The following is a 22,511-nucleotide window of genomic DNA, read 5'->3' on the forward strand; positions in this document are numbered from 1 at the left end:
CTGTTATTATGAGTGAGGTGAAGCATCTATTAATGTTCAACAGAAATTTTTATTTCCTTCACCGTGAACTTTCTTTTCATATCCTTCACCTCATCTATCTATTGAATTACTGATTTTTTCTTTATTTGTAGAGAATTTCTTTACATATTAAGATTAACCATTTTACTATAACATATTTTCTTAGTTTATTCTTTGTGTTTTGCTCTTATTGCTATACTTTGCCTGTGATATTTTTGTCATGAAATATTTTTATTTTTCTGCAGTCAGATTGGTCAATTTTTATACATTCATGAAATTTATTTTTCTTTTAACACAGGTTGATTCAGATACAGTTAGAAAATCCTTCCCCACTCAGAGATTATTTCCCCCATTTTTTCTCTTATTTTCCTGCCTTTTTTTAGTTAAATCATTGATCCAGTTGGCATTTACTCTAGTGTGCTGTATAAGATCAAGATCTGGCCAGGTGCGGTAGCTCATGCCTGTAATCCCAGCACTTTGGGAGGCTGAGGCGGGTGGATCACCTGAGGTCGGGAGTTTGAGACCAGCCTGGCCAAACATGGTGAAATCCTGTCTCTACAAAAATACAAAAAAATTAGCCAGGCGTGGTGGCGCATGCCTGTAATCCCAGCTACTCGGGAGGCTGAGGCAGGAGAATCACTTGAACCTGTGAGGCGGAGGTTGCAGTGAGCTGAGATTGAACCACTGCACTCCAGCCTGGGCAACAAGAGCAAAACTCTATCTCAAAAAAAAAAAAAGAATAAAAATAAAGATCAAGATCTAACCATAATCTTTTCAGATCCCAGTTTTCCCAATGTAGTACCATATATTGAATAGTTCATCTTTTCCCCGTCAATTTAAGGCGTGCTGCCTATCGTGTACTAAATACCATGAAGCCATTCTACTTTCTCCCCATTTTCTCTCATAAACAGTGATAGCTTGCTCTTGTTAAATATATGGACCTATCTGTATGTTTGTTATGGCCCTTTTTACTGGGGGTCTTATAGCTATTTTTGATCCTATTAGCCATGTTTCCTGCTAAATATTAAACTCCTGGAGGGCACAATACAAAAAGGGCAAAACAGTAGTTAGGAAATAAATGCTTTGAGCAAAAGAAGAGAAGACAGTTGAAGGCTCTTGTGCTGCCAACTGTCTACCTCAGGACAAGAGGGTACCCTACCCTCTGTTCCAATCATTAACATACTCATTCTCCTGCCCTGGGTTTGGAGTAGACATGGTGTCTGTCCAGCTTCACCAGCAAAAGAGTTGGTACGTGGCCTAAAAACCACTGACCTGTGTCCCAAGGTAGGATAACTTCCCATGTCTGATTGCATCATTTAGTGAGATGCCAAGGCTGCCTATCTGTGCTCCATTTTTTCCCAGGGGAGATACCAGATCTCTACTCTGATGATGAAGTCGAAAACATCATAAGCAATGTGAGGAATGAAGTCAAGAGCCAGGGTCTGGTTGACAACAGAGAGAACTGTTGGAAGTTCTTTATAGATCGGGTCCAGCGACAGCTGAAGGTAAAGAGCCTTTACTGACAGGGGCAGGCAGAGACCCGAGATGATTCATGGGAGCTTCCATTGATATTTCGGGCACAACTGTTCTTATTGTCTAGAGTGGGTGGTGAGTGTGCGGCACCCTTCTCAGCCTGAGCACAGTTGCCAGGACACCCTTCTCATCTGCTTTAAGGGCAGCAGCATCCCGTGTGGATCATGCAGCCTCAGCATTTTTGATCTCTTGGCTGGTGAGGCTGGCTAGCATTTACAGATATTGTCTCTGTTGGATGTACTTCCCAATCTTCCGGGAGCTAGAGAACCCAAGGCCATCTCTGCCTCTCTGTGAGTATTTCTCTGATGCCTTCCTGGTTCTCCCCACCCTTCTGACTTCTCAGGTGACTCTCTGTTTCTCCCCTGTGGGGAACAAGCTAAGAGTCCGCAGCAGGAAGTTCCCAGCCATTGTGAACTGCACAGCCATCCACTGGTTCCACGAGTGGCCTCAGCAAGCATTGGAGTCTGTCAGCCTCCGCTTCTTGCAGAACACAGAGGGCATTGAGGTGAGAGGGAAAAGGAGACACTCCTAAAGGTCCTTCCCAGATGAGGGTACAACGAACTCCATGTCCAGGATGTCAGGGTTAAAGATCAAGCTTGGAGCATAGGTTTCCACATGGTGGAGGAATGGGTGGGGTGAGGGGTGAGCCTCTAATCTTCAACAGGAGATAATCTTTTCATTTCTTGCTCTTTGGTTTTAGCCCACAGTAAAGCAGTCAATTAGCAAATTCATGGCCTTTGTCCACACAAGTGTCAACCAAACATCCCAGTCTTATCTGAGCAATGAACATCGCTACAACTACACAACTCCCAAGTCCTTTCTGGAGTTCATCAGACTCTACCAGAGCTTGTTGCACAGGCACAGAAAAGAGCTCAAGTGCAAGACAGAGCGGCTGGAGAATGGGCTGCTGAAGCTGCATAGCACCTCCGCCCAGGTGAGCAATGTCCCACTCCCTCCACCTGCAGGGGAGTTGGAGCCGAAGCAGCCTTTTCCAGTGAACTGGAGGGATCACAATCAAGATCTGAAAAATATTTATGGTTTTCCAGGGACTCCCATGTCATCAGTGTCTATTATGTTCTCATGTATTGCTTTCATCCCTTTTTTCTCTACATTGTAGGAGAGCTTTTCAAGTTTATTCTTATCCATAGTAACAGTATCCTTACCACCAGAAACAGTACCAAAAGTTCAGACTGGGCCGGGCGCGGTGGCTCAAGCCTGTAATCCCAGCACTTTGGGAGGCCGAGACGGGCGGATTACGAGGTCAGGAGATCGAGACCATCCTGGCTAACACGGTGAAACCCCGTCTCTACTAAAAAATACAAAAAACTAGCCGGGCGAGGTGGCGGGCGCCTGTAGTCCCAGCTACTCAGGAGGCTGAGGCAGGAGAATGGTCTAAACCCGGGAGGCGGAGCTTGCAGTGAACTGAGATCCGGCCACTGCACCCCAGCCTGGGCGACAGAGCAAGACTCTGTCTCAAAAAAAAAAAAAAAAAAAAAGTTCAGACTGAGTTCCCCAGCAGAAGTGCATATCCCCCACTCAGGTCTGATCCACCCTCTCTCATTGCTGCTGGAATCCCCTGAAGCACGTCTTCCCTCTTCCTCTTTGCAATTTCTTTCTTTTCCTCTCCAATTCACTTCCCTTCCGTCCTCAAAACCAAAAGAAATGAATGGTGAAAGGAAATGGGAAATGGCTGCAGGGTTATACCATTTTTGTTTGTTTTGGCTTGCTCCGTTATTTGTCAAAGAGCCATTGGAACCTCAGTTTTTCAAAAAGTCCTGTCTCATTTCATGCATCTCTAAGTGGTTATCTATCTCTATCTGACTAGTTGGCCATTGAAAGAAGGTGCCTTTCGGCCGGGTGCGGTGGCTCACACCTGTAATCCCAACTTTGTGGGAGGCCAAGGCAGGCGGATCCTGAGGTCAGAAGATTGAGACCATCCTGGCCAACATGATGAAACCCCATCTCTACTAAAAATACAAAAATTTTCTGGGCATGGTGGCGGGCGCCTGTAGTTCCAGCTACTCAGGAGGCTGAGACAGGAGAATCACTTGAACCCGGGAGGTAGAGATTGCAGTAAGCCAAGATCACGCCACTGCACTCCAGCCTGGATGACAGAGTGAGACTCCGTCTCAAAAAAAAAAAAAAGAATAAAAGAAAAAAAAAGAAAGAAGGCCCCTGTCATCCTGTCCTTGTTATGTTTTTCTGTTTACTCCTCCAAATGGAACAGGTTTATTTCAGTCAATTTGCTCATCTTCCCTTGGGAGTTGGGGCCAACTCTTGCAGCTGCTTCGCCTCTGCTCACGCCCATCAAATACTGCCTCCTCGATGACCCCTTTCTATTTTCTCTTCTCCAGCAGCAGAGCCAGCCTCTCATTAAGGTGGTGAAATTTCATGAATTTGCACAATTAAACTGAAATCGTGATCCACCTAATTCTTGGACATCATGTGTTCCTGTAGTTATCTGAGCCTTTCATTTTGCCTGTGGAATTGTTCTATTGAACTTTCTCCTTTTGGCTTGTCCTTTTGCCCCTCTTCAGTTTCTTGATTCAGAAGTATTAAATGTACCTAAAGGATTTAAGTTCATTTAGTGGGATGCAGTGAGCCCTCGCAATCTATACACGTAGTCTTTCTTCTGCTCAGGAAATGGTCCTTCTGTGATATGGTTTCGCTCGTCAGATCTGGTCTCTCCTCTGGGAGCAATAGTCAGTTGGATGGGGTCCCTGTGCCCCGTATCTATTACGTTCTTATGTGTTGCTTTCATCCCGTTGGCTTTTTTTCTCTACATTGTAGGAGAGCTTTTCAAGTTCACCCTCACCAATACTAATTTAATAGTGTGTAATATTGCTTCTGCTTCTTAGGCTTGCAATGAAGACTTTAATTATGCCATTGAATTTTTAATTTCCTAACAACCATTTCTCATTTTATCCTTTTCTTTTTTCAATGCATCCTATTGCTTTTTTATTTCGGCCTGTTTTTCTGCTACAGTTTCACAGAAACTATCCTATTGATAATGCCAAACAGGTTCCTCCATGTTTTTCCTAGGTCTGGTAATGGATCATTTTCATTTTTTTCTTATTCTATTTCCCCTTCCCCTTCCCCTTCCCCTTCTCCTTCTCCTTCTTTTTCCATGCTATTCCATTCTTTGCTCTGTAGTTTTATATAGACCTTTTTTTCTTCTTTATTTACCTTCAGGCAACATGGGATCAGTTCAAACTCAATGTTTGCCAACAAATGGCATGTGCAAATTATCTGTGATACCCCTGTCTTTCCCTTCGTATGATGATGAAACCCCTTCTTAGGATTCCAGTTCAGGGCAGGGTAAGCTACACAGATCCCAGTCTAGGTCCTAGGAGTTTACTTTTGCTATAGAAAGGTAACATCTTTTCTCCTGATCACTTTCTGTTTGTTTCAATCTCTGAATCCGTAGCAAACGGCATAGAATACAATCTCAGAATGCAGTACTACCAGATTTTTAAAAACATCTTCCACCTCCCCATTGTCCTTCCTCTCTTCACCACCTATCATGCCCTCACAACATTCTCCACCAGCCCTGTTCTCCCTCCTATCTATTTATCCTCTGGGAATTGCTGGCCCATCTGTGTGAAGAATGGTTGCCAGGAAGTAAGGGATAGTAAGAATACTTTGATCATGGGGCAGAACCCAGTATTCTCTTTTGTACAGAGCCTGGGTCTTTGAGCAGAGACTGTAGAAAGCACAGTTTCTGTGTTACTGTTTTAGGTGATCTCTATTTAACAAGGAGATGCCTGGCTATCCCATTAAGTGACTCCAGCTCTAGCTGCACCCAGTGGAGAATCCTCCCAAGTCCTGGTCTTGCCAGGAGCCAGTACAGGTTCTTGTCTTTGCCACACAAAAGAATTTGAAGGCAAGACCAAAGTGATAGTATGTAAGCTTTATGCACACACTCAAGAGAGGAATGCCGGCATGCTAAAAAGAACAAGCCACGCCCAACATGGAGGGCTCACATACTATACGGAAAAGCATAATGAAGGCACAAAATATTCTATAATAAGGGAAGAGTCTTCTGGGAAATAGGCATGCAATTCCCTGAATCAGGACTTTTCTTGACTAAATATGGTTCATCTGAAACTATCGTAGTGTCAGGTACATGATGGGAGTGGGAGGTTTCCCCATGGAAATTTTATGGTAATAGGGACATAATGAAGCCAAGGGTTGACAGCTGGTCAGGTTTTTGGCCATCTTGGATTTAACCAGTTTCAGCTGGTTTCTTCTTTGTTACATTCTTTTCTGTGCCTAAAGCAGGATGTGTGCAATCTGTCTTTATTGTTAAGCCTGTTAGAGCAGTTCCTTTCTACTAGGGGGTGGGTCTTTGTGCTAACCTGTTTGGCCTCGTTTGCATTGCTTTTAGTTGCCTGCAAGTAATCATGCCGATTGCCTGCTAACTGCCTGCCTCATTGGCATCAGATTCAGCATCTGAAACCATCAACAATGACCTTCTTATGTTATATTCTCTACTTCAATGAATGATACTTCCATCTATCCAGTTCCCTAGGCTGGAAGCTGGGGGGTAATTTTAGACTCTTCCCTTTCCTCAGTTCCCACCTTTAAAAATTAATAAATTCTCTATGTTTTCTAAATATCTCTCAATTCTGTCCTCTTGAGTCTTTCCTTCCTTCCTTCCTTCCCTCCTTTCTTCTTTCTCTCTTTCTCTTTCTCTCTCTCTCTCTCTTTCTCTCTTTCTCTCTTTCTTTCCTCACTGTATCGCCCAGGCTGGAGTACAGTGGCGTGATCTTGGCTCACTGCAACCTCCGCCTCCTGGGTTCAAGCAGTTCTCCTGCCTCGGCCTCCCCAGTAGCTGGGACTACAGGTACCTGCCACCACGCCCAGCAAATTTTTGTATTTTTAGTAGAGACGGGGTTTCCCCATGTTGGCCAGGATGGTCTCGATCTCTTGACCTCAAGTGATCCACCCGCCTCAGCTTCCCAAAGTGCTGGGATTACAGGTGTGAGTCACCATGCCCAGCCAAGTCCCTACTTTCAACGTCTTGATTTACACCTTCTTACCTGGATGATTTCAACAAACTGAACTCTCAATCCAGCAGCACCCACTATGTGAGGCCGTTCTTGCATTGCTATAAAATACCTGAGGCTGGGTCATTTATAAAGAAAAGAAGTTTAATTGACTCACAGTTCTGCTGGCTGTACAGGAAGCATTAACACTGGCATCTGCATGGCTTCTGTGAAAGCCTCAGGGAGCTTTTACTGATAGAGGAAAGTGAAGGGGGACTAAGCATCTTACATGGTAAGAATGAGAGTAAGACCAAGAGTTGGAGAGGAGGTGCCACACACTTTTAAATGACCACATCTCACAAGAACTCACTCTCACAAGGACAGTACCAAGGGGATGGTGCTAAACCATTCATGAGACCTATACCCCATGTTCCAGTCACCTCCTGCCAGGCCCCACCTCCAACATTTGACAATTTGACATGAAATTTCTCAGGGATGTATATTCAAACTCTATTACCCACACAGGCGAAAGTTCTTGGGATCATCCTTGGTTCTTCTTCTTCTTTTTTTTTTTTTTTGAGACGGAGCTTCACTCTATCACCCAGGCTGTAGTGCATTGGCACAATCTCGGCTCACCGCAACCTCTGCCTTCCAGGTTCAAGTGATTCTCCTGCCTCAGCCTCCCAAGTAGCTGGGATTACAGGCATGTGCTACCATGCCTAGCTAATTTTTGTATTTTTAGTAGACACGGGGTTTCATCATATTGGTCAGGCTGGTCTTGAACTCCTGACCTCAGGTGATCCACATCCTTGGTTCTTCTTCCTCTCCTCTTACTCTCACACCCATACCCAAACCATGAGAAGATCACTATTGACTCTGACTTCAAAATATGCCCAGAATCCCACCATGTCTCACCCTCTTCAAAGCACTGCTGCTGAGTCACGGATATCTTTTACCTTCATAGCCACAAGACCCTTCTAACTAGTTTATTTGCTTCTACTCTTGCCCCCTCTGTAGTCTATTCTCAGCTGAGCAGCCAGAGTGGTCAATTTAGAACATAAATCAGAGGCTGGCCGTGGTGGCTCACACCTGTAATCCCAGCACTTTGGGAGTCCAAGGCGGGTGGATCACCTGAGGTCAGGAGTTCAACCCCAGCCTCACCAACACAGTGAAATCTTGTCTCTACAAAAATATAAAAATTAGCCAGGCACAGTGGCGTGTGCCTGTAATCCCAGCTACTCGGGAGGCTGAAGCAGGAGAATCACTCGAACCTGGGAGGCAGAGGTTGCAGTGAGCTGAGATTGTGCCATTGCACTCCAGCCTGGGCAACAACAGTGAAACTCTGTCTCAAAAAAAAAAAAGATAGTGCCCGAACAAAGTGGGCACTCATTAAATATTTGTTGAATGAATAAATTACTGAATGAATAGCATTCTGTTTAGTTCCCCAGACCGTGTGCTAGTGGCATCCTAGACCAGCACTACCCTTGCATATTTCTGCATCCTTTTCTTCCTCAGTTCTACCACACTGTACCCTAGAGTCCAACAGTACTCTTGCAGTGCCCCCAAAACTCTACAACTGGTTCACATCTCTGTATCTTTACATGTGCCCCCACCTTGTCATCACTTCCAAGACCTGAACAATTTGTTCCCCGCTGCTCCAGAAGCCCTTTCTAAACTCTGAGCAGTTATGCATTCCCTTCTCTCTGGTTCCATCCTTGAATTACGTCTCCTCTCCTGCATCTATCAAGCTCTGCTGCTATTAGTCCTTCAAGGGCAGAGACCAGGATTCATTTATCTTTTAGCATCAGGAACTGACACATGGCAAGCACCCTACAAATGGGAGAATAAATGGATAGGTGAATAGATGATGGGTGGAGAGGCAAATTAACATTGATCAGTCCCAACATCACCTGCGAGCTCAGAGTGGGGGTGGGGGATAATTCTCGGCAATATTGTGCACATGGTATTCATTCCATAAACACTTAGCAATGGTTATAGTAATGACTCTTCTAGTAAAAATGGTATCTATGGTTCCTATCTCTGTAATAAACTCTTAATCTGCAGTTGTTCCTTTGGTATAAAAAGACCGAAGTATACCATGAAAATAGTGGTATAAGGCTAAGGACTTGAGTTATTTTGTGTTGGTATCCTACTGCTTGATTATGAGAGGTTTTGATGCTAGTAATCTGGTGGGAGGAGACAAAATGAATGTTATGGCCTTAGCTCAGATAAAAGACAAATCTATTTAGCAATGATAATTGTGTTAGAAGTAGTAATGATAATTGTAATAGTGACGAAAATTAACAATTATATTGTTAACTTCAGGAACTTATTTACTTATTTATTTATTTATTTATTCATTTTTGAGTCTGAGTCTCGCTCTGTCACCCAGGCTGGAGTGTAGTGGCCTGATCTTGGCTCACTGCAACCTCTGCCTCCCAGGTTCAAATGATTCTCATGCCTCAGCCTCTGAAGTAGCTGGGACTACAGGCACGTGCCACCACTCCCAGCTAATTTTTGTATTTTTAGTAGGTCTCGCCATATTGGCCAGGCTGGTCTCAAACTCTTGGCCTCAGGTGATCCTCCTGCCTGGGCCTTCCAAAGTGCTGGGATTACAGGCATGAGCCACCACACCTGGTCAAAGTTCATGAACTTTAGTCTTATAATTTCATTCTTAGAGCTGATCATAAATGTAACTTTATTTTTCTGTAGCTGAATTCAACATGGCTCTGGATCCATCTTATTCATTTAAGAGTAGAAAGCTCTTAATATTAATCTTGCATTGCATTGTGACGTAGTCACATCAAGTTAAAAACTTAGTCTTTGGGGAGCAGTCAGTTCAGAGTTAAAACTCTCCCACAGGCCTGTTTCCCTCTGGAGGGTCTTTTCCTCCTTCTTCTCTCTGTGGTGGGCTTGGGTTTCCAAAGGTGTGACGAAACATCCTGGCGGACCCCTCCAGTTCTCACTGGCTCTGGTGACAAATGCTGGTCCAACCAGATCTGTAGGTGGTATCTTCTGTTTTTGCATCAGTGTCAGCTGAAGTCTCACAGCTGATGTCATTGCATCCTTTCTCTTGACATTGCCAGGTCCCCCTTTCCTGACTTGCGTTTCACTTGTCCCTCATTGGCATTGCTCAGAGACCACAGTCCTCCCAGCACCTACATCTAACTCAGGTGTAGTCATGAGGAAGAGAGGGTTGTTGGATTGAAGAAATGTTTATAAAAGACCTGAAGGTCATTGCCAATTGCCTACATATAGGACTTCAGCTACACATCTGTCAATCTGGAAATTTAAATTCAGTTTATCTTGGGGTTTTCAAAGAGTCTCAGGTCATCAAACTTACCTGAAGTTGAAAGTTTCATAATTCATGATGACGTATTAGGATTCTTTTGGTTGTAACTGAAAATTCTAACTCAAATTCATTTAGTGAGAAAAAACTAAAAATGAAGGGAAGATGGGAAGGGATGGGAGGGAAAGTAAAGAGAGGAAAGAGAAAATCTTGAGATTACATGATGTAGTTATCAAGACCTTTTTGATGGCAACCAGTGAAAATCCAACTAAAGTTGGTTTAGGCAAAACGACAAAATAAAATGAATGAATTGGTTCGTATAACTGAAAATTCAGAGATAGAGCTTAATTTGAACAGGGCTGGAGCTAGAGACTTGCATGATATTCTGTATATCTCAGTTTTCCCATAGCTGAAGAATCTCTGTGACTTGGATACTCTCAATGGGCAAGGCAGGATCAAATGACAGCTGGAATACCCCAGTGAAACTATAAGGATTTGGAAGTGGGAGTTCTCCAAAGGAAACTTAAACTAAGTAACCAGAATAAAAGTGAACATTTATTAGGCAGGCAAATATTACAGGCCTAGGTAGGACATCTGTATCTAAAAGGAAAGCTTCCTTGAAATGCAAATTCGTATCAGAAAGTGTTGGATGACTATATGGACACAGAGTAAGCAGGAAAATATCTCTAAGTTTCTGTTTTAGTCCAGTTTATGTTGTGCTAAAGGAATACCTAAGGCTGGGCAATTTATAAAGAAAAGAGGTTTCTTTGGCTCATGGTTCTGCAGGCTCTATACAGAGCACTGCACCAATGTCTGCATCTGATGAAGGCCTTAAGCTGCTTCTTTCCATGGTGGAAGGGAAAGTGGAGCTAATGTGTGCAGATATCACATGGCAAGAGAGGAGGCAAGAGAGAGAGGGGAGGGAGGTGCCAGGCTTTTTAAAAATAATCAGCTCTCAAGGGAACTAATAAAGTGAGAACTCACTCACCCACCCCCACAGGAAGGGCATTCATCTCTTCATGATGGTCCCACCTCCATGACACAAATATCTTCCACTTGTCCCCACCTCCAACATAGGGGATCAAATTTCAACATGAGGTTTGGAGGGTCAAATATCCAAACTGTAACAGTCTCCAGCCCTCAGTGGAGTATTTATTGCTGCTGACTGCCCTGGGCTGCTTCTCTTTCTCTGGCACCAGTGATGCTATCCCATCTTTCCCCAAATCCTAGAGCTGCCTGAAGAAAGAGAGTTCTCCCCCATAGGCAATGCAGGGAAAACAATCCTTTTCAGTTCTTCTAGTTCCTTCTCAGTTTTATGCCCCAGCTGACTGGAGCACTGCAGAAACATCGTGGGAAGCCTGACTGCTCTCTTTAGCGTCATGTGCCTGGTTCCTTGAAGAAGGGAGGGTCACCCACCACCACTGCATTGTCACCGCACTCACTCAGCACCATTTACTATGGTCCCGATTCAGGGGACCAGCAGGGCTGAGGAAAAGGGTCTCTCCTGTGTTTATGGCATGCTCCCTCTCAACCTTCCCATCCAAGTGTGGGTGTGTCTAAATAAAGAGACCTCCAAAGTATAGCTGGGATGTTTTAAATAAGGGAGAAGAGAAAGATGTAAAGTGACCATTTCAACTTCTCATTCTATTGCAGAAGAACCATAAAATGAACCTGAGTTATGCGTCCTCTGAAGCTTGGTTGGGGGAGCCCTAATTCTGACTGATGGGACCCTCCTGTCACTCCACGTCATGGTTTTGTTGGAACCGAACTGTCGATTCCCTCCTGGGCAGGGGTCACCGCGAAGGATCACCGACACGAGATTCACAGCAGAGAGTTATTTATTACTAGCGCGCTAGGGTCCCAAGCTCTAAGTTGGCCCTGGGACCCCGACTGCTTGTTACAGGCTGTTTATATAGGCAAACACAAGTTCAAACACAGCTTAGGGCGCAAAATGATTGGGTCTAGCTATGGCCTGAGCAAGGTGTCTTATGCTAATTGGTTAGAGCAGGACCTTATGAGGTTTTTTTCCTGGAGTTGTTGATTCCGGGAACTTCGAGGCAGGGTGGGACCCCCGGAATTGGCAGGGTGGGACCCCATGAGGTTGTTTCCCGGAATTGGCAGGGTGGGACCCTATCAGGGTGGGTCCTTATCGAGGCAGGGTGGGACCCTATCCAGAGCCACCTGGTGTTAATTTTTTTCTATATGAGGCCTAGTTTCTAAGTTTTATGAGGCCTAGTTTCAGTTTAAGAGCTGTGAAGCTCCTATTCACAGTGCTGGTGGCTATTTACCTTGGGCTTGAGGTCATAAGCCATATCTGCAATCAACAAAACAAAACAACCAAAAAAAAAAAGCCACTTCAATTTTCTCAGATCTCCCAAGATTTAAAAAGGAACAAAAAGTTACTGGTGTGTTTGCTGACTGAAGTGATTATGCCGCTCAATCATTTTGATTTACAATTGCATCTTTGTCCCTGTAGAAATAACTCTCTGCAGCTGAACAACGGGAGATGGAAACGGATTAACCTTTCAACTCGTGAATATAAGACGAGTTGTAGGGAGCAGGCCTCCATTTGAGGTTAACACAATGTCTCCTGTTTCTGTGAATACACAAAATTAAAGAGCATTCTCTTTTTTCCCTTTTCTTTCCTTTTCTTTTGATCTGCCATGAAAAGGGAGTTATCAGCAGCATCTAAGCCTCAGTTTTATTTTTCCCCTTGTGCATTTTGCATCACAAAGCATTTGAATGTGTTTGACATGTTCCAGGAGCTCTGAAGTAACCTTTGGTTGTTGCGTGAAATAGACTGCAGAAAAATGAGAGGCAAGAGGCCGTTCTGGAATGTAAAGTTTATGGACCATATTGCAAATACAAATAGCTTCTTTACTTTCTAGAAATAAATAGGTCTGTGTCTTTCCTTTGCATCTGAAAAGGCCATTACACTAGGCCAAGACACTCAAACCTAGATGGGCATCAGAGTCACTGCTAAAACAGATTGCCACCCCCAGAATTTCTGATTCAGTACATCTGGATTAAGACTTGAGTGTCTGCATTTCTAACAAGTTCCCAGGTGATGCTGATGCTGCTGGTCCAGGGATCACATCACTCAGCTGATCTGAATGTAGATAGAAAACTGTCCTTCCCTCCCAGCTCATGAGCAGAATAGATGTTTTCTCAGGTGCTGATAGTCCCATCACTTTATTACTGCCTCCAGGTGACATATGACTTCAGAGGCTGGGCTGGATGGGAAACTCAGCTGGCCTTGGCCACTGGGACTCTTACTGTTCCACTTTAATCTGGCCATCTATTTCTAGTAAGGATTGTGTAAACAAATGAAGACCAATCACATGAGAACAATCAAAGGCTGTTTATTCAGAGCTGGCTCTAGCAAGAAAGTCAGCCACCATCACTTGTGCTTAGCCACTCAAAGGCAGGCAGAAAAGTAGAAAAACTTTATAGTCAAAACAGGGAAGGCTTCCAGTATGCCCTGCGGTAGGCGGGCTCACTGGAAGTCCAGTGTTCTATGTGATTGGTTAGGGGAGCATGTTGGGCTTTCTCTGGTTGGTCCACGGTTGGAAGCAGGGATAAAAATTAAGGAAGTTGTTTATCATTAATCAAGTCCTGGCCATTTGGAGCCAATTGCTATAGGAGTTTTTGTTTGTCTTCCTGGAATATTACTAGAGATAGAAGTCCGACTTCCTACAAGTCTGACTTAGCAAGCTGGCTTCCTGGGCTGGTTATTGTAGAAAAGGGGTTGGTTCCTGGGCAGGTTGCTTCAGATTGTGGATCAGAGGTCAGTTTTTATATATGGTCTGTCATTGTCCATGTGGACATTCAGTCTCTCAGGATTCACAGTAGACATTCCCTTTTTGTGTCTTGTTTAAATCTTTGGCACACTCCACATTCGCCACTTTTAATTAAATTAGGGCCTACTCTGTGAAAAGTATTATGTTAAGTACATGAAGCTTTATAAGCTATAGCTACCAATGTCAGCGAGAAGCAGCCTAAGCCATTTTGTCATCAAGGAGAAAGGTCAGGGCCAGGTGTGTGGCTCATGCCTGTAATTTCAACACTTTGAGAGGCTAAGGCTGACAGATCACGTGAGATCAGGAGTTCGAGACCAGCCTGACCAACATGGTGAAACTCCGTCTCTACTAAAAATACAAAAATTAGCTTGGCTTGGTGGCACATGCCTGTAGTTCCAGTTACCTCGGCGGCTGAGACAGGAGAATCTCTTGAACCCAGGAGGCGGAGGTTGCAGTGAGCCGAGATCACGCCACTGCATTCCAGCCTGGGTGACAGAGTGAGACTCCGTCTCAAAAAAAGAAAGAAGAAATAAAAAAGAAAGGTCAGGACACATGTAATTTAGAATATTCCAGCACATTTACTATGGTGGAGAGAGGACATCCAGAGTTCCTGGGAAAGAAACCCAGGTAGGGGAGCCTGGTCCCATCCGAGAGCACAGCTTTGTACCTTTGTATCAGGAGCTGTCATCTGTTCTGCTCCACAGAGTTGGGTCCTCAGGTCATGCCCAATAGGCCAGTGACTAGTCCAGTTCCCACAGTCCCTTTGGTCATGACTCCTGATAGGTCCCGTGCTTCTCCAACACAGGTGGATGATCTGAAAACCAAGTTGGCCACCCAGGAAGTGGAGCTGAAGCAGAAAAATGAAGATGCAGACAAACTGATTCAGGTGGTGGGTGTGGAGACTGACAAAGTGAGCAGAGAGAAAGCCATGGCAGATGAGGAGGAGCAGAAGGTGGCCCTCATCATGCTAGAGGTGAAACAGAAGCAGAAGGACTGTGAGGAGGACCTGGCAAAGGCAGAGCCAGCACTCATGGCAGCGCAGGCAGCCCTAAACACCCTCAACAAGGTAAGAGGACTGTCTGCCATACGTGCTCATCTTTCAGGGGCTGGTAGACCCAGAGACCACCTTGGCATTCCCAAGAGATGCAAGGCCAGTGTTGGGAGGGTTTAGGGTGGGCTCCAGCTGTCGCTGATTTACTCATTAAGCAAGCAAATATTTCTTAGGACTGTCTGTTCAGTTCCACGAGCTACCAATGAAACCCAGAGATGGGAATCTTAGAACCATCTAGAACGTGAAAAGTCATCTGCTCCAAACTCCTCACTTCACATATAAGAAAACCAAGGCCCAGGGAGGAGGACGGACTAGGCCAGAGCCATAAACTTAGATAATAGAGCAGAGACTTGAATTTACATCTTCAAAATCCAATCCCAGAGATCTTCCTTCTCCAGTAACCCAGGACCATCTTGCCCGTTAGGTTCTGTGGGACACACGAGCCCTCTAAGGTTCTTTTGTTAAATGTTTAAGAAAAGACAATAAAATAAGATGTTAGCCTCAAAATATACTTTTTAATCTATGAAATCAAAATTGGTAAGTATTTCATTAAGTGGCAACCACATAACTGTATGTCAACTAAATTAAACTCATAAATTTACTCTGGAAGGAAGGTGGGGAGGGCACGAGGCTAAGCCACTGTTTTCTCATTTTTCATTTTAACTTTTTTTCCCACTTGGATAACCATGGCTGAGAGGCAAAGGTGGAAGGAAAAAAGGGGGCAGTCAGACTCAAGTCATTATGAGTTGGCACCAGAGATGGACAGAAAGCTGCCCCCTCTTCTGTTGAGATGCTCACATATGTTTTTTGGAGATGCTCTACCAGTCACTGGGGACCTCACCCCTACAGACTGCTTTCTCTGCCTTCTCCCAAGAGTCTGGCAATTCCCTTTCTTCCTTCAAACGAAACACTTAGGCAAGTTCTAAAACAACCTATGGCGGCTCAGCCATGCAAGTGGCTCACATCTGGTCCGCTGGAGATTCCCACGCCACCTTGCCCCGAGCAAGCTCTAAGAGGCCTCCCATGCCGAATACTCTGCCCACATGTCTCAGGGCTAGCCCGCTATTTGTATGCACTCCAGATTTCTGGGATATAAGTTAGGGCACCCAGTCCCCTGTGCCAGTCAAACTGCAGGAGAAACATGTTAAGCTCACTGAGTAGTCTTTCTGAAGTCCCTCCTTCCATATTTTCTGCGAAAAGAGGTGGCTGCCCCACATCCTCCCTTGAAGGCATGGTGGGTGGGACACACCAGTAATCCTCATGAAAATTTCCTCTTAATCTCTAACTTCCTGACTCTCTTATATCCTCAGTTAGAGTAAAGGGTTGGAGTCAAAAAAGCTCATCTTCTGAAGCCTTCTTGAATTCTGCATAGTACCCTCATACCTCACTTTGGAATGTAGCATCTATTGGCTCAGTGCCTCAACTAGGCACATTGTAAAATCCTATTACATATGGTTATAAAAACAATTATATTTAATGTGAGCTGTGAGTGCATTTTTGTATTTTTTGTGATGTGGTATAGGGAAGCCCTAAAAGTAAGGGTGTCCAAGTCCAATCAAGTTCTTAAATGAGCCTCTACTGCAATGAAAAACACAAAATTTCTCCAATAGGAATTTGCCATATCATTGGGTAGGCCAGGATGAGAATGTTACCTGGCTGTGCCACTGTTTCTGAGCCTGAAGCTTTCCTCCAGCCAGACGGGCTTCTCTCTGGCCCCTCACAGCAACACTCTGCTCATCTGTAGGCCTTTGATTAGACTGTACCCTCCCTCTTCCTCATTTAGGGCCCCTCTCCTTTCGTTCCGTCTAAATCTTACCCAAATTTCAAAATCAACCTTACATTCCAGATCCTTGTGTTCTGTTTCTGATTTCCAGAACACAAAAGATAGAACCACTTTATTTACACACCTTCATGTCTTGTTCACTGATCATTCCTTGCCGAGAAGACAAACGTCTTTAATAAGCTCTTTTGACACAGGCTTTATATTTCCTAAGATGACCATAGTTCAAATACTGGCTGCACTGCTTACTAACTTCATGGCTCTGGGAATAATTTTTTTTTTTTTTTTGGAGACGGAATCTCGCTCTGTTGCCCAGGTTGGAGTGCAGTGGCACGATCTCGGCTCACTACAAGCTCCGCCTCCTGGGTTCCCGCCATTCTCCTGCCTCAGGCTCCAGAGTAGCTGGGATTACAGGCGCCTGCCACAACGCCTGGCTAATTTTTTGTATTTTTAGTAGAGACAGGGTTTCACCGTGTTAGCCAGGGTGGTCTGCATCTCCTGACCTCATTGTGATCTGTCCGCCTCGGGCTCCCAAAGTGCTGGGATTACAGGCATGAGCCACCGCACCTGGCCAACTCTGGGAATAATTTTATCTTCTCAGAGCTTCCGTTTTCTCGTCTGTGAAATGGAAGTAATGGTAATACCGTCCTCATTACATCGTTTCAAGGATTAAATGAGATTAGTGTGTGAAAAGTAGCTAACAGATGATAGCCACTCAGTAAATATTTGTTGTTGGTGGTGGTAATGGTGGTGATGTTGTCATAACCAGAGTTATCACTTCTGTTTCCACAAAACTGCAAACAAAATGAACATTAATAAATACTGTTTGGTTAATTTGATTAATTGATAGATTGAAATAAATAATAGGTGCGTAACTTGAGAAGTGATGGAATAGAATACTGATGATCACACTGGATTTGAAGTCTAGACAACAGAAGTAAAATTCATTTTTAATAAGTGCCTACTATGTGCCAGGTAATATGATAGATGCTGTCTTCGAACTAGTGTATAGCTTGGTACAAGTCACTGAAGTCCCTAATTCCTCAGTTTCTTTTCCCTATAATTAGAGAGGGACAAACGGGAATTAACAGGTTCTTCATGTCACTTTACACTCCCATCCAATCTACAAACTACTTTCAAGGTATATCCAAAATTCAAATGCTTTGGATTTTTTTTATATGCTGCTAACACTTGGGTCCAAGCCACCATCATCTCTGCCTTGAACTATGGCAATAGCCTCTAAGTTGCTCTCTCTGCTCCCACCCGTACTCCAACACGGTCTTTGCCCATTACAGTAGTCTGAGTAATCTTTTTGTAAAAACAGGTGTTTGACCATGTCTTCTCTGTGTTCAGAATCTTCCATGGTTTCCCATCACATTCAGAATAAAACCCAAAGATGTCACCATAGCCTAAAAGGCCCTCCATTATTTTGCCTGTGCCACCTCTCCCGCATCAGTTACCACTCTTCCTTTTGCCGTTCTACTCCACCCACGCCAGCCTTCTTGCTGGTCTTAAACACTGCAAGCACAGTCCCACCCCAGGACCTTTGAACTAGTGCTTGCCTCTGCATGGAAGGTTTATCTTCCAAGTATCTCCATGGTTCCCTGCTGTTCTTTCAAGTGTTGGCCCAAAGTCACCTCATCAGGAAGCAAATAATAAAGGCATTCATTAATTTCAGAAAAAATTAAGATATACAAGAAAGAAAATTAATCCAAAGTGAACAATAGTTATATTCATGGGCATACTGAGTGTTAATTTAACTAAAAGTTTGATATAACCATAATGGGGAGAGGGAAAGGAAGTCAGTAATGATAACTATGAATACTCAACATTCTACAGTAGCAAGTCCCTTGATAATGTCTTAAATGAAAAAGCAGCAGCATAAGCATGTTCTTTATCAATAAGGAGTAAAATCTAGAAAGTAATGGTGGGTGGCCAGGCGCGGTGGCTCACGCCTGTAGTCCCAGCACTTTGGGAAGCCGAGGTGGGCGGATCATGAGGTCAGGAGATCGAGACCATCTTGGCTAACACGGTGAAACCCCATCTCTACTAAAAATACAAAAAATTAGCCGGGCGCAGTGGTGGGCGCCTGTAGTCCCAGCTACTCAGGAGGCTGAGGCAGGAGAATGGCGTGAACCCGGGAGGCGGAGCTTGCAGTGAGCCGAGATCGCGCCACTGCACTCCAGCCTGGGCGACAGAGCAAGACTCCATCTCAAAAAAAAAAAGAAAGTAATGGTGGAGGAAATTGAAAGTGGTGACTTCTGGAGAGACAACTGACGTGAAATGGGCATGTGTTTTGTTCCCAGCCTTGTAGCGGTATTACAGCTTATAAACTACGTGCATGTGTTACATTAGCAGAAATAAAAATTTAAAATTTTCAGTGACTTGAGATTACGGAAGAAGGCATAGCCAACTGCCCAGCCTGGTAGGAAATAGGGAAGAGAAACCCCATGAAGCAGAGAGTATAAAGATGAGTATTTTACTAGATGGAGAAGGTGGTAGAAAAGAACATCCCAGGAAGGAACGACCTTTGCAAAGACCCAGATGAATGAAGGGTGCGGTATATCTGAGCTGTGGGTAGAGAAGTGGGTGCCTTAGAAGGTGATGTGGCAGGGGAGGCTCGAAAGGTGAGCTGAACAAGACAATTAACAGTCCATCCATCACTAAGAAGTTTAACTGTAGACCCGTTCACAATCTACAGGTGGCAATTCATTACTGGGTTGCAACAGCGCTTTTTTTATGAAATAGAATGGTCCATAGTACACCATCTGTAGTAAGGACAAATATTGCTTCATGAACCCAAGGACTCCTGGACTATCCTTAAACCCTTCTGCACTCACAGGACTCTGGTATTTAAGGACCTTTTCTCTGTTTTCTCATTATTTGCAAAGTTAACAATAAATCTTTAGCTAATACATAAAGAATACCTATAAATCAGAGGTGGGTAGTAACTCTCTGCACACTTTAAGTCTCCATTTTGGCAGTTTTATTTTGTTTTTATAGCTGAACTAAAATAAATCCAGTATAACTTTTTCTGCCTTCATTTAGGAATGGTTTATCTTGCAATTTCATGGTCTTCCTCCCACCCCCTCAAAGTTATTTGGAAGGTTCTATTTACTTCCCATGCATTTTTTTTTTTACAGTGAACTTATTTCTTCTTATACAAATAATAGTTAACAGCATTTTTGTTGTTGAAAATGACTCAAATAGTATAGAATATATAGGGTCAACATGAAGTCACCCTTACTTTCCACTTCAGCCCCTGACCTCTCCTAATGATAGCTCCTATAATAATTTGGGGTGTGTCTATTTCAGTAGTTTTTCTACACATTTATATTTGTATTTATGCACATACAAAACAAATCTCAAATACAAATGGATATTACCAAATTACTTGCCCTCCTGTTTATTGTATGTATTTAAGGTATTATGCTTTTGATATGTATATACATAGTAAAATGATTGCCACAGTCGAGCAAACTAACATATTCATCACCTCACATAGTTATGTTTATATATGTATGGTAAGAGCACCTAAAATCTGCTTTCTTAGCAAATTTCCCATATACAATAATATGTGTTGGTGAAAGTGTGAAGAAATGGGAATGCTTGTGCACTGTTGGTGAGGATGCAGATTGGTACAGCTGCTATGGAAAACAGTACACGGAGGCTTCTCAAAACTTTAAAAATAGAAACAGCATATGACCCAGCAATCCCTCTTTTGGGTATATACCCAAGGGAAATGAAATCAACACCTCATAGAGATGTCTGCACTCCTTTATTCATTGCAGCCTCATTCCCAAAAGCCACAATATGGAAAAAGCATAAATGTCCATCGACATCATACAAGACATCCTGCATTTGCAACAACACTGATGAGCCTAGAAGACATTATGCTAAGTGAAATGAGTCAGACATAAACAGAAATATGCTGTATGGTCTCACATATGGAATCTCACTTTCCCTCTTGATACAAGATTTTATTTCATGTCAGTACATGTATTGAAACCCCATTTATTTAATGCTTCGTAATACTCTGTTTTCTAATAGTACTGCATTCTGTTTAACTATTCTTCTATTTTTGAGCATTTAGTTTATTTTTTCCAATACAATTTTCCTTGTACATGTATCTTTTTTTTTTTTTTTTTTTTTGAGACGGAGTCTCACTCTGTCTCCCAGGCTGGAGTGCAGTGGTGCGATCTCGGCTCACTGCAAGCTCCGCCTCCCAGGTTCACGCTGTTCTCCTGCCTCAGCCTCCCGCATATATCTTTATTGTTTGTGTGTAAGAATTTCTCTGGGCAAACAAGAAGTACAATTGCTTGACAGAACAACATGGTAGGCTAAATAATGCCTCTCCGCCAAAGAGTTCCACATCCCAATCTCTGAAGCACGTGAATCTTGCCTCATATAACAGAAGTGACTTTGCAGATATCATTAAGTTAAGGATCTTGAGACAAGGGGATTATCTGGGATTATCCAGGTGGGCCCTAAGTAATCACAAGGGTTCAGAGAAGAGAGAGAAAAAAGGTCGGAATAAGGAAGTGACGTGATGACAGACGCAGAGGGAAAAAAATATTGTGTGATATGGGGCCATGAGCCAAGGAATCAGACAACCTCTGGAAGCTGAAAAGGGTGTGCAACGGATTCTCCACGAAAGCTTCTGGAAGGAATCAGCCCTCCCAACCGCTTGATTTTAGGACGTGTGACCTCCAGGATGGCAAGATAGTACATCCATGTTGTTTTGAGTCAGGAAGTTTGTTGTAACTTGTTATGGAAACAATAGAAACCTCTTAAAATAATATGCTCTTTTTAAAAAATACATTCTGCCAAATTTCTATCCAAAATAGCTGTTCTTACAGTTCTGAACACTGCTTCTCCCACATCCTGGCCAACCTTAGATATTTTTAGTCACTTCAGTTTTACTCAATGAAATGACTTTTCAAATTCTCACTTTTATTTTAACTTTAAGTGGTTTCATTCTAATGAGACCAGGTGTTGATCAAAGAAAATGACCAAGGCAAGTCTCAATCATTTTAGGAGGTTTATTTGCCAAGGTTAAGGACATGCCCATGCCCAGGAAAGAACATAGAGCCATGAGAAAAATGTGGTCCATGCTTTTTCCAAAGAGGCTCTGGAAACCTCAATGTTTAAAAGGAAAGGAGCAGGTATTGAGGAAAGAGAAAAAAACATTGTTGAAAGGGTGTGGGTAAGTTAAGAGGCAAATGGTTGCATCCTTTTGAGTCTGTTCAGCCGTTCACAAATGAGAGGAGGGTAGGGGAATAGTCACTTATGCGTCCATCTAGCTCAGTGAATCTGCATTTTTACGGAAGATAACATAAACATAGGGCGGAGGAAGCAATCAGACATGTATTTGTCTCAGGTGAACAGAAGGATGATTTTCAGTTCTGTCCTTTGTCCCGTCCCTGTGAAGATAAGCTGTCAATTTACATCATCAGGGTGAAATTCAACAGAACTGTTTTAGGATAAAGATCTTGGGGTCCACAAGGAATTTCCTTTTGGGCAAATTGTGAGGGAAGTATGTAGCTTTTTTATCTTTGCAGCTATTTTATTTAGGAACCAAATGAGAGGCAGGTTTGTGTGACCCAGTTCACAGCTCAACTTTTCCCTTTGGCTTAGTGAGTTCGGGGTCCTGAGATTTATTTTCCTTTCACATGGGCATCTTTTTAAATCTTTAGATTTCTTTTTCTGTTCATTACCTATTCAGATCCTATGCCCATTTTCTCACAAGGTAGTTTTCCTTCTTTTTATTTCCTTCCTTTCTTTTTATACAGTTTCTCATTATAATCTTTTGCTATGAGTCCCTTGGTATATATATGTTGTAATATTGTTGCCAGTTTGTTATTTGTCCTCTAACTTAATATTAACAAGTAATAAAAAAGGATTTTATAATCTAATAATTTGGGGAATTCTAGGAGAAGTCAGGGTCTTCATTATAAGCTTAATACTAAAAGTGATAGATGTAGCACATGAAAATAAAACCTCAGATTAATCTAACTTATTAATGGTGGTGTAAGATATCAACATGAAATAC

The 22,511-nt window shown here is 43.2% G+C and overlaps 1 protein-coding gene across 2 annotated transcripts in view; it reads left to right on the forward strand.

Moving 5' to 3' along the window:
- DNAH9 (dynein axonemal heavy chain 9) overlaps positions 1 to 22,511 on the forward strand; it is a 374,175-nt gene that overhangs the window by 233,528 nt on the left and 118,136 nt on the right. For both annotated transcript variants that reach the window (XM_005582917.5, XM_065532787.2), the window contains 4 exons: positions 1,381 to 1,523; positions 1,895 to 2,056; positions 2,252 to 2,485; positions 14,434 to 14,694. In XM_005582917.5, the coding sequence (XP_005582974.3) occupies positions 1,381 to 1,523; positions 1,895 to 2,056; positions 2,252 to 2,485; positions 14,434 to 14,694 (800 nt within the window). The remainder of the gene's footprint in view (positions 1 to 1,380; positions 1,524 to 1,894; positions 2,057 to 2,251; positions 2,486 to 14,433; positions 14,695 to 22,511) is intronic.

Source organism: Macaca fascicularis, chromosome 16, assembly GCF_037993035.2.
Source record: "Macaca fascicularis isolate 582-1 chromosome 16, T2T-MFA8v1.1".
Classification (NCBI taxonomy): Eukaryota; Metazoa; Chordata; class Mammalia; order Primates; family Cercopithecidae; genus Macaca; species Macaca fascicularis.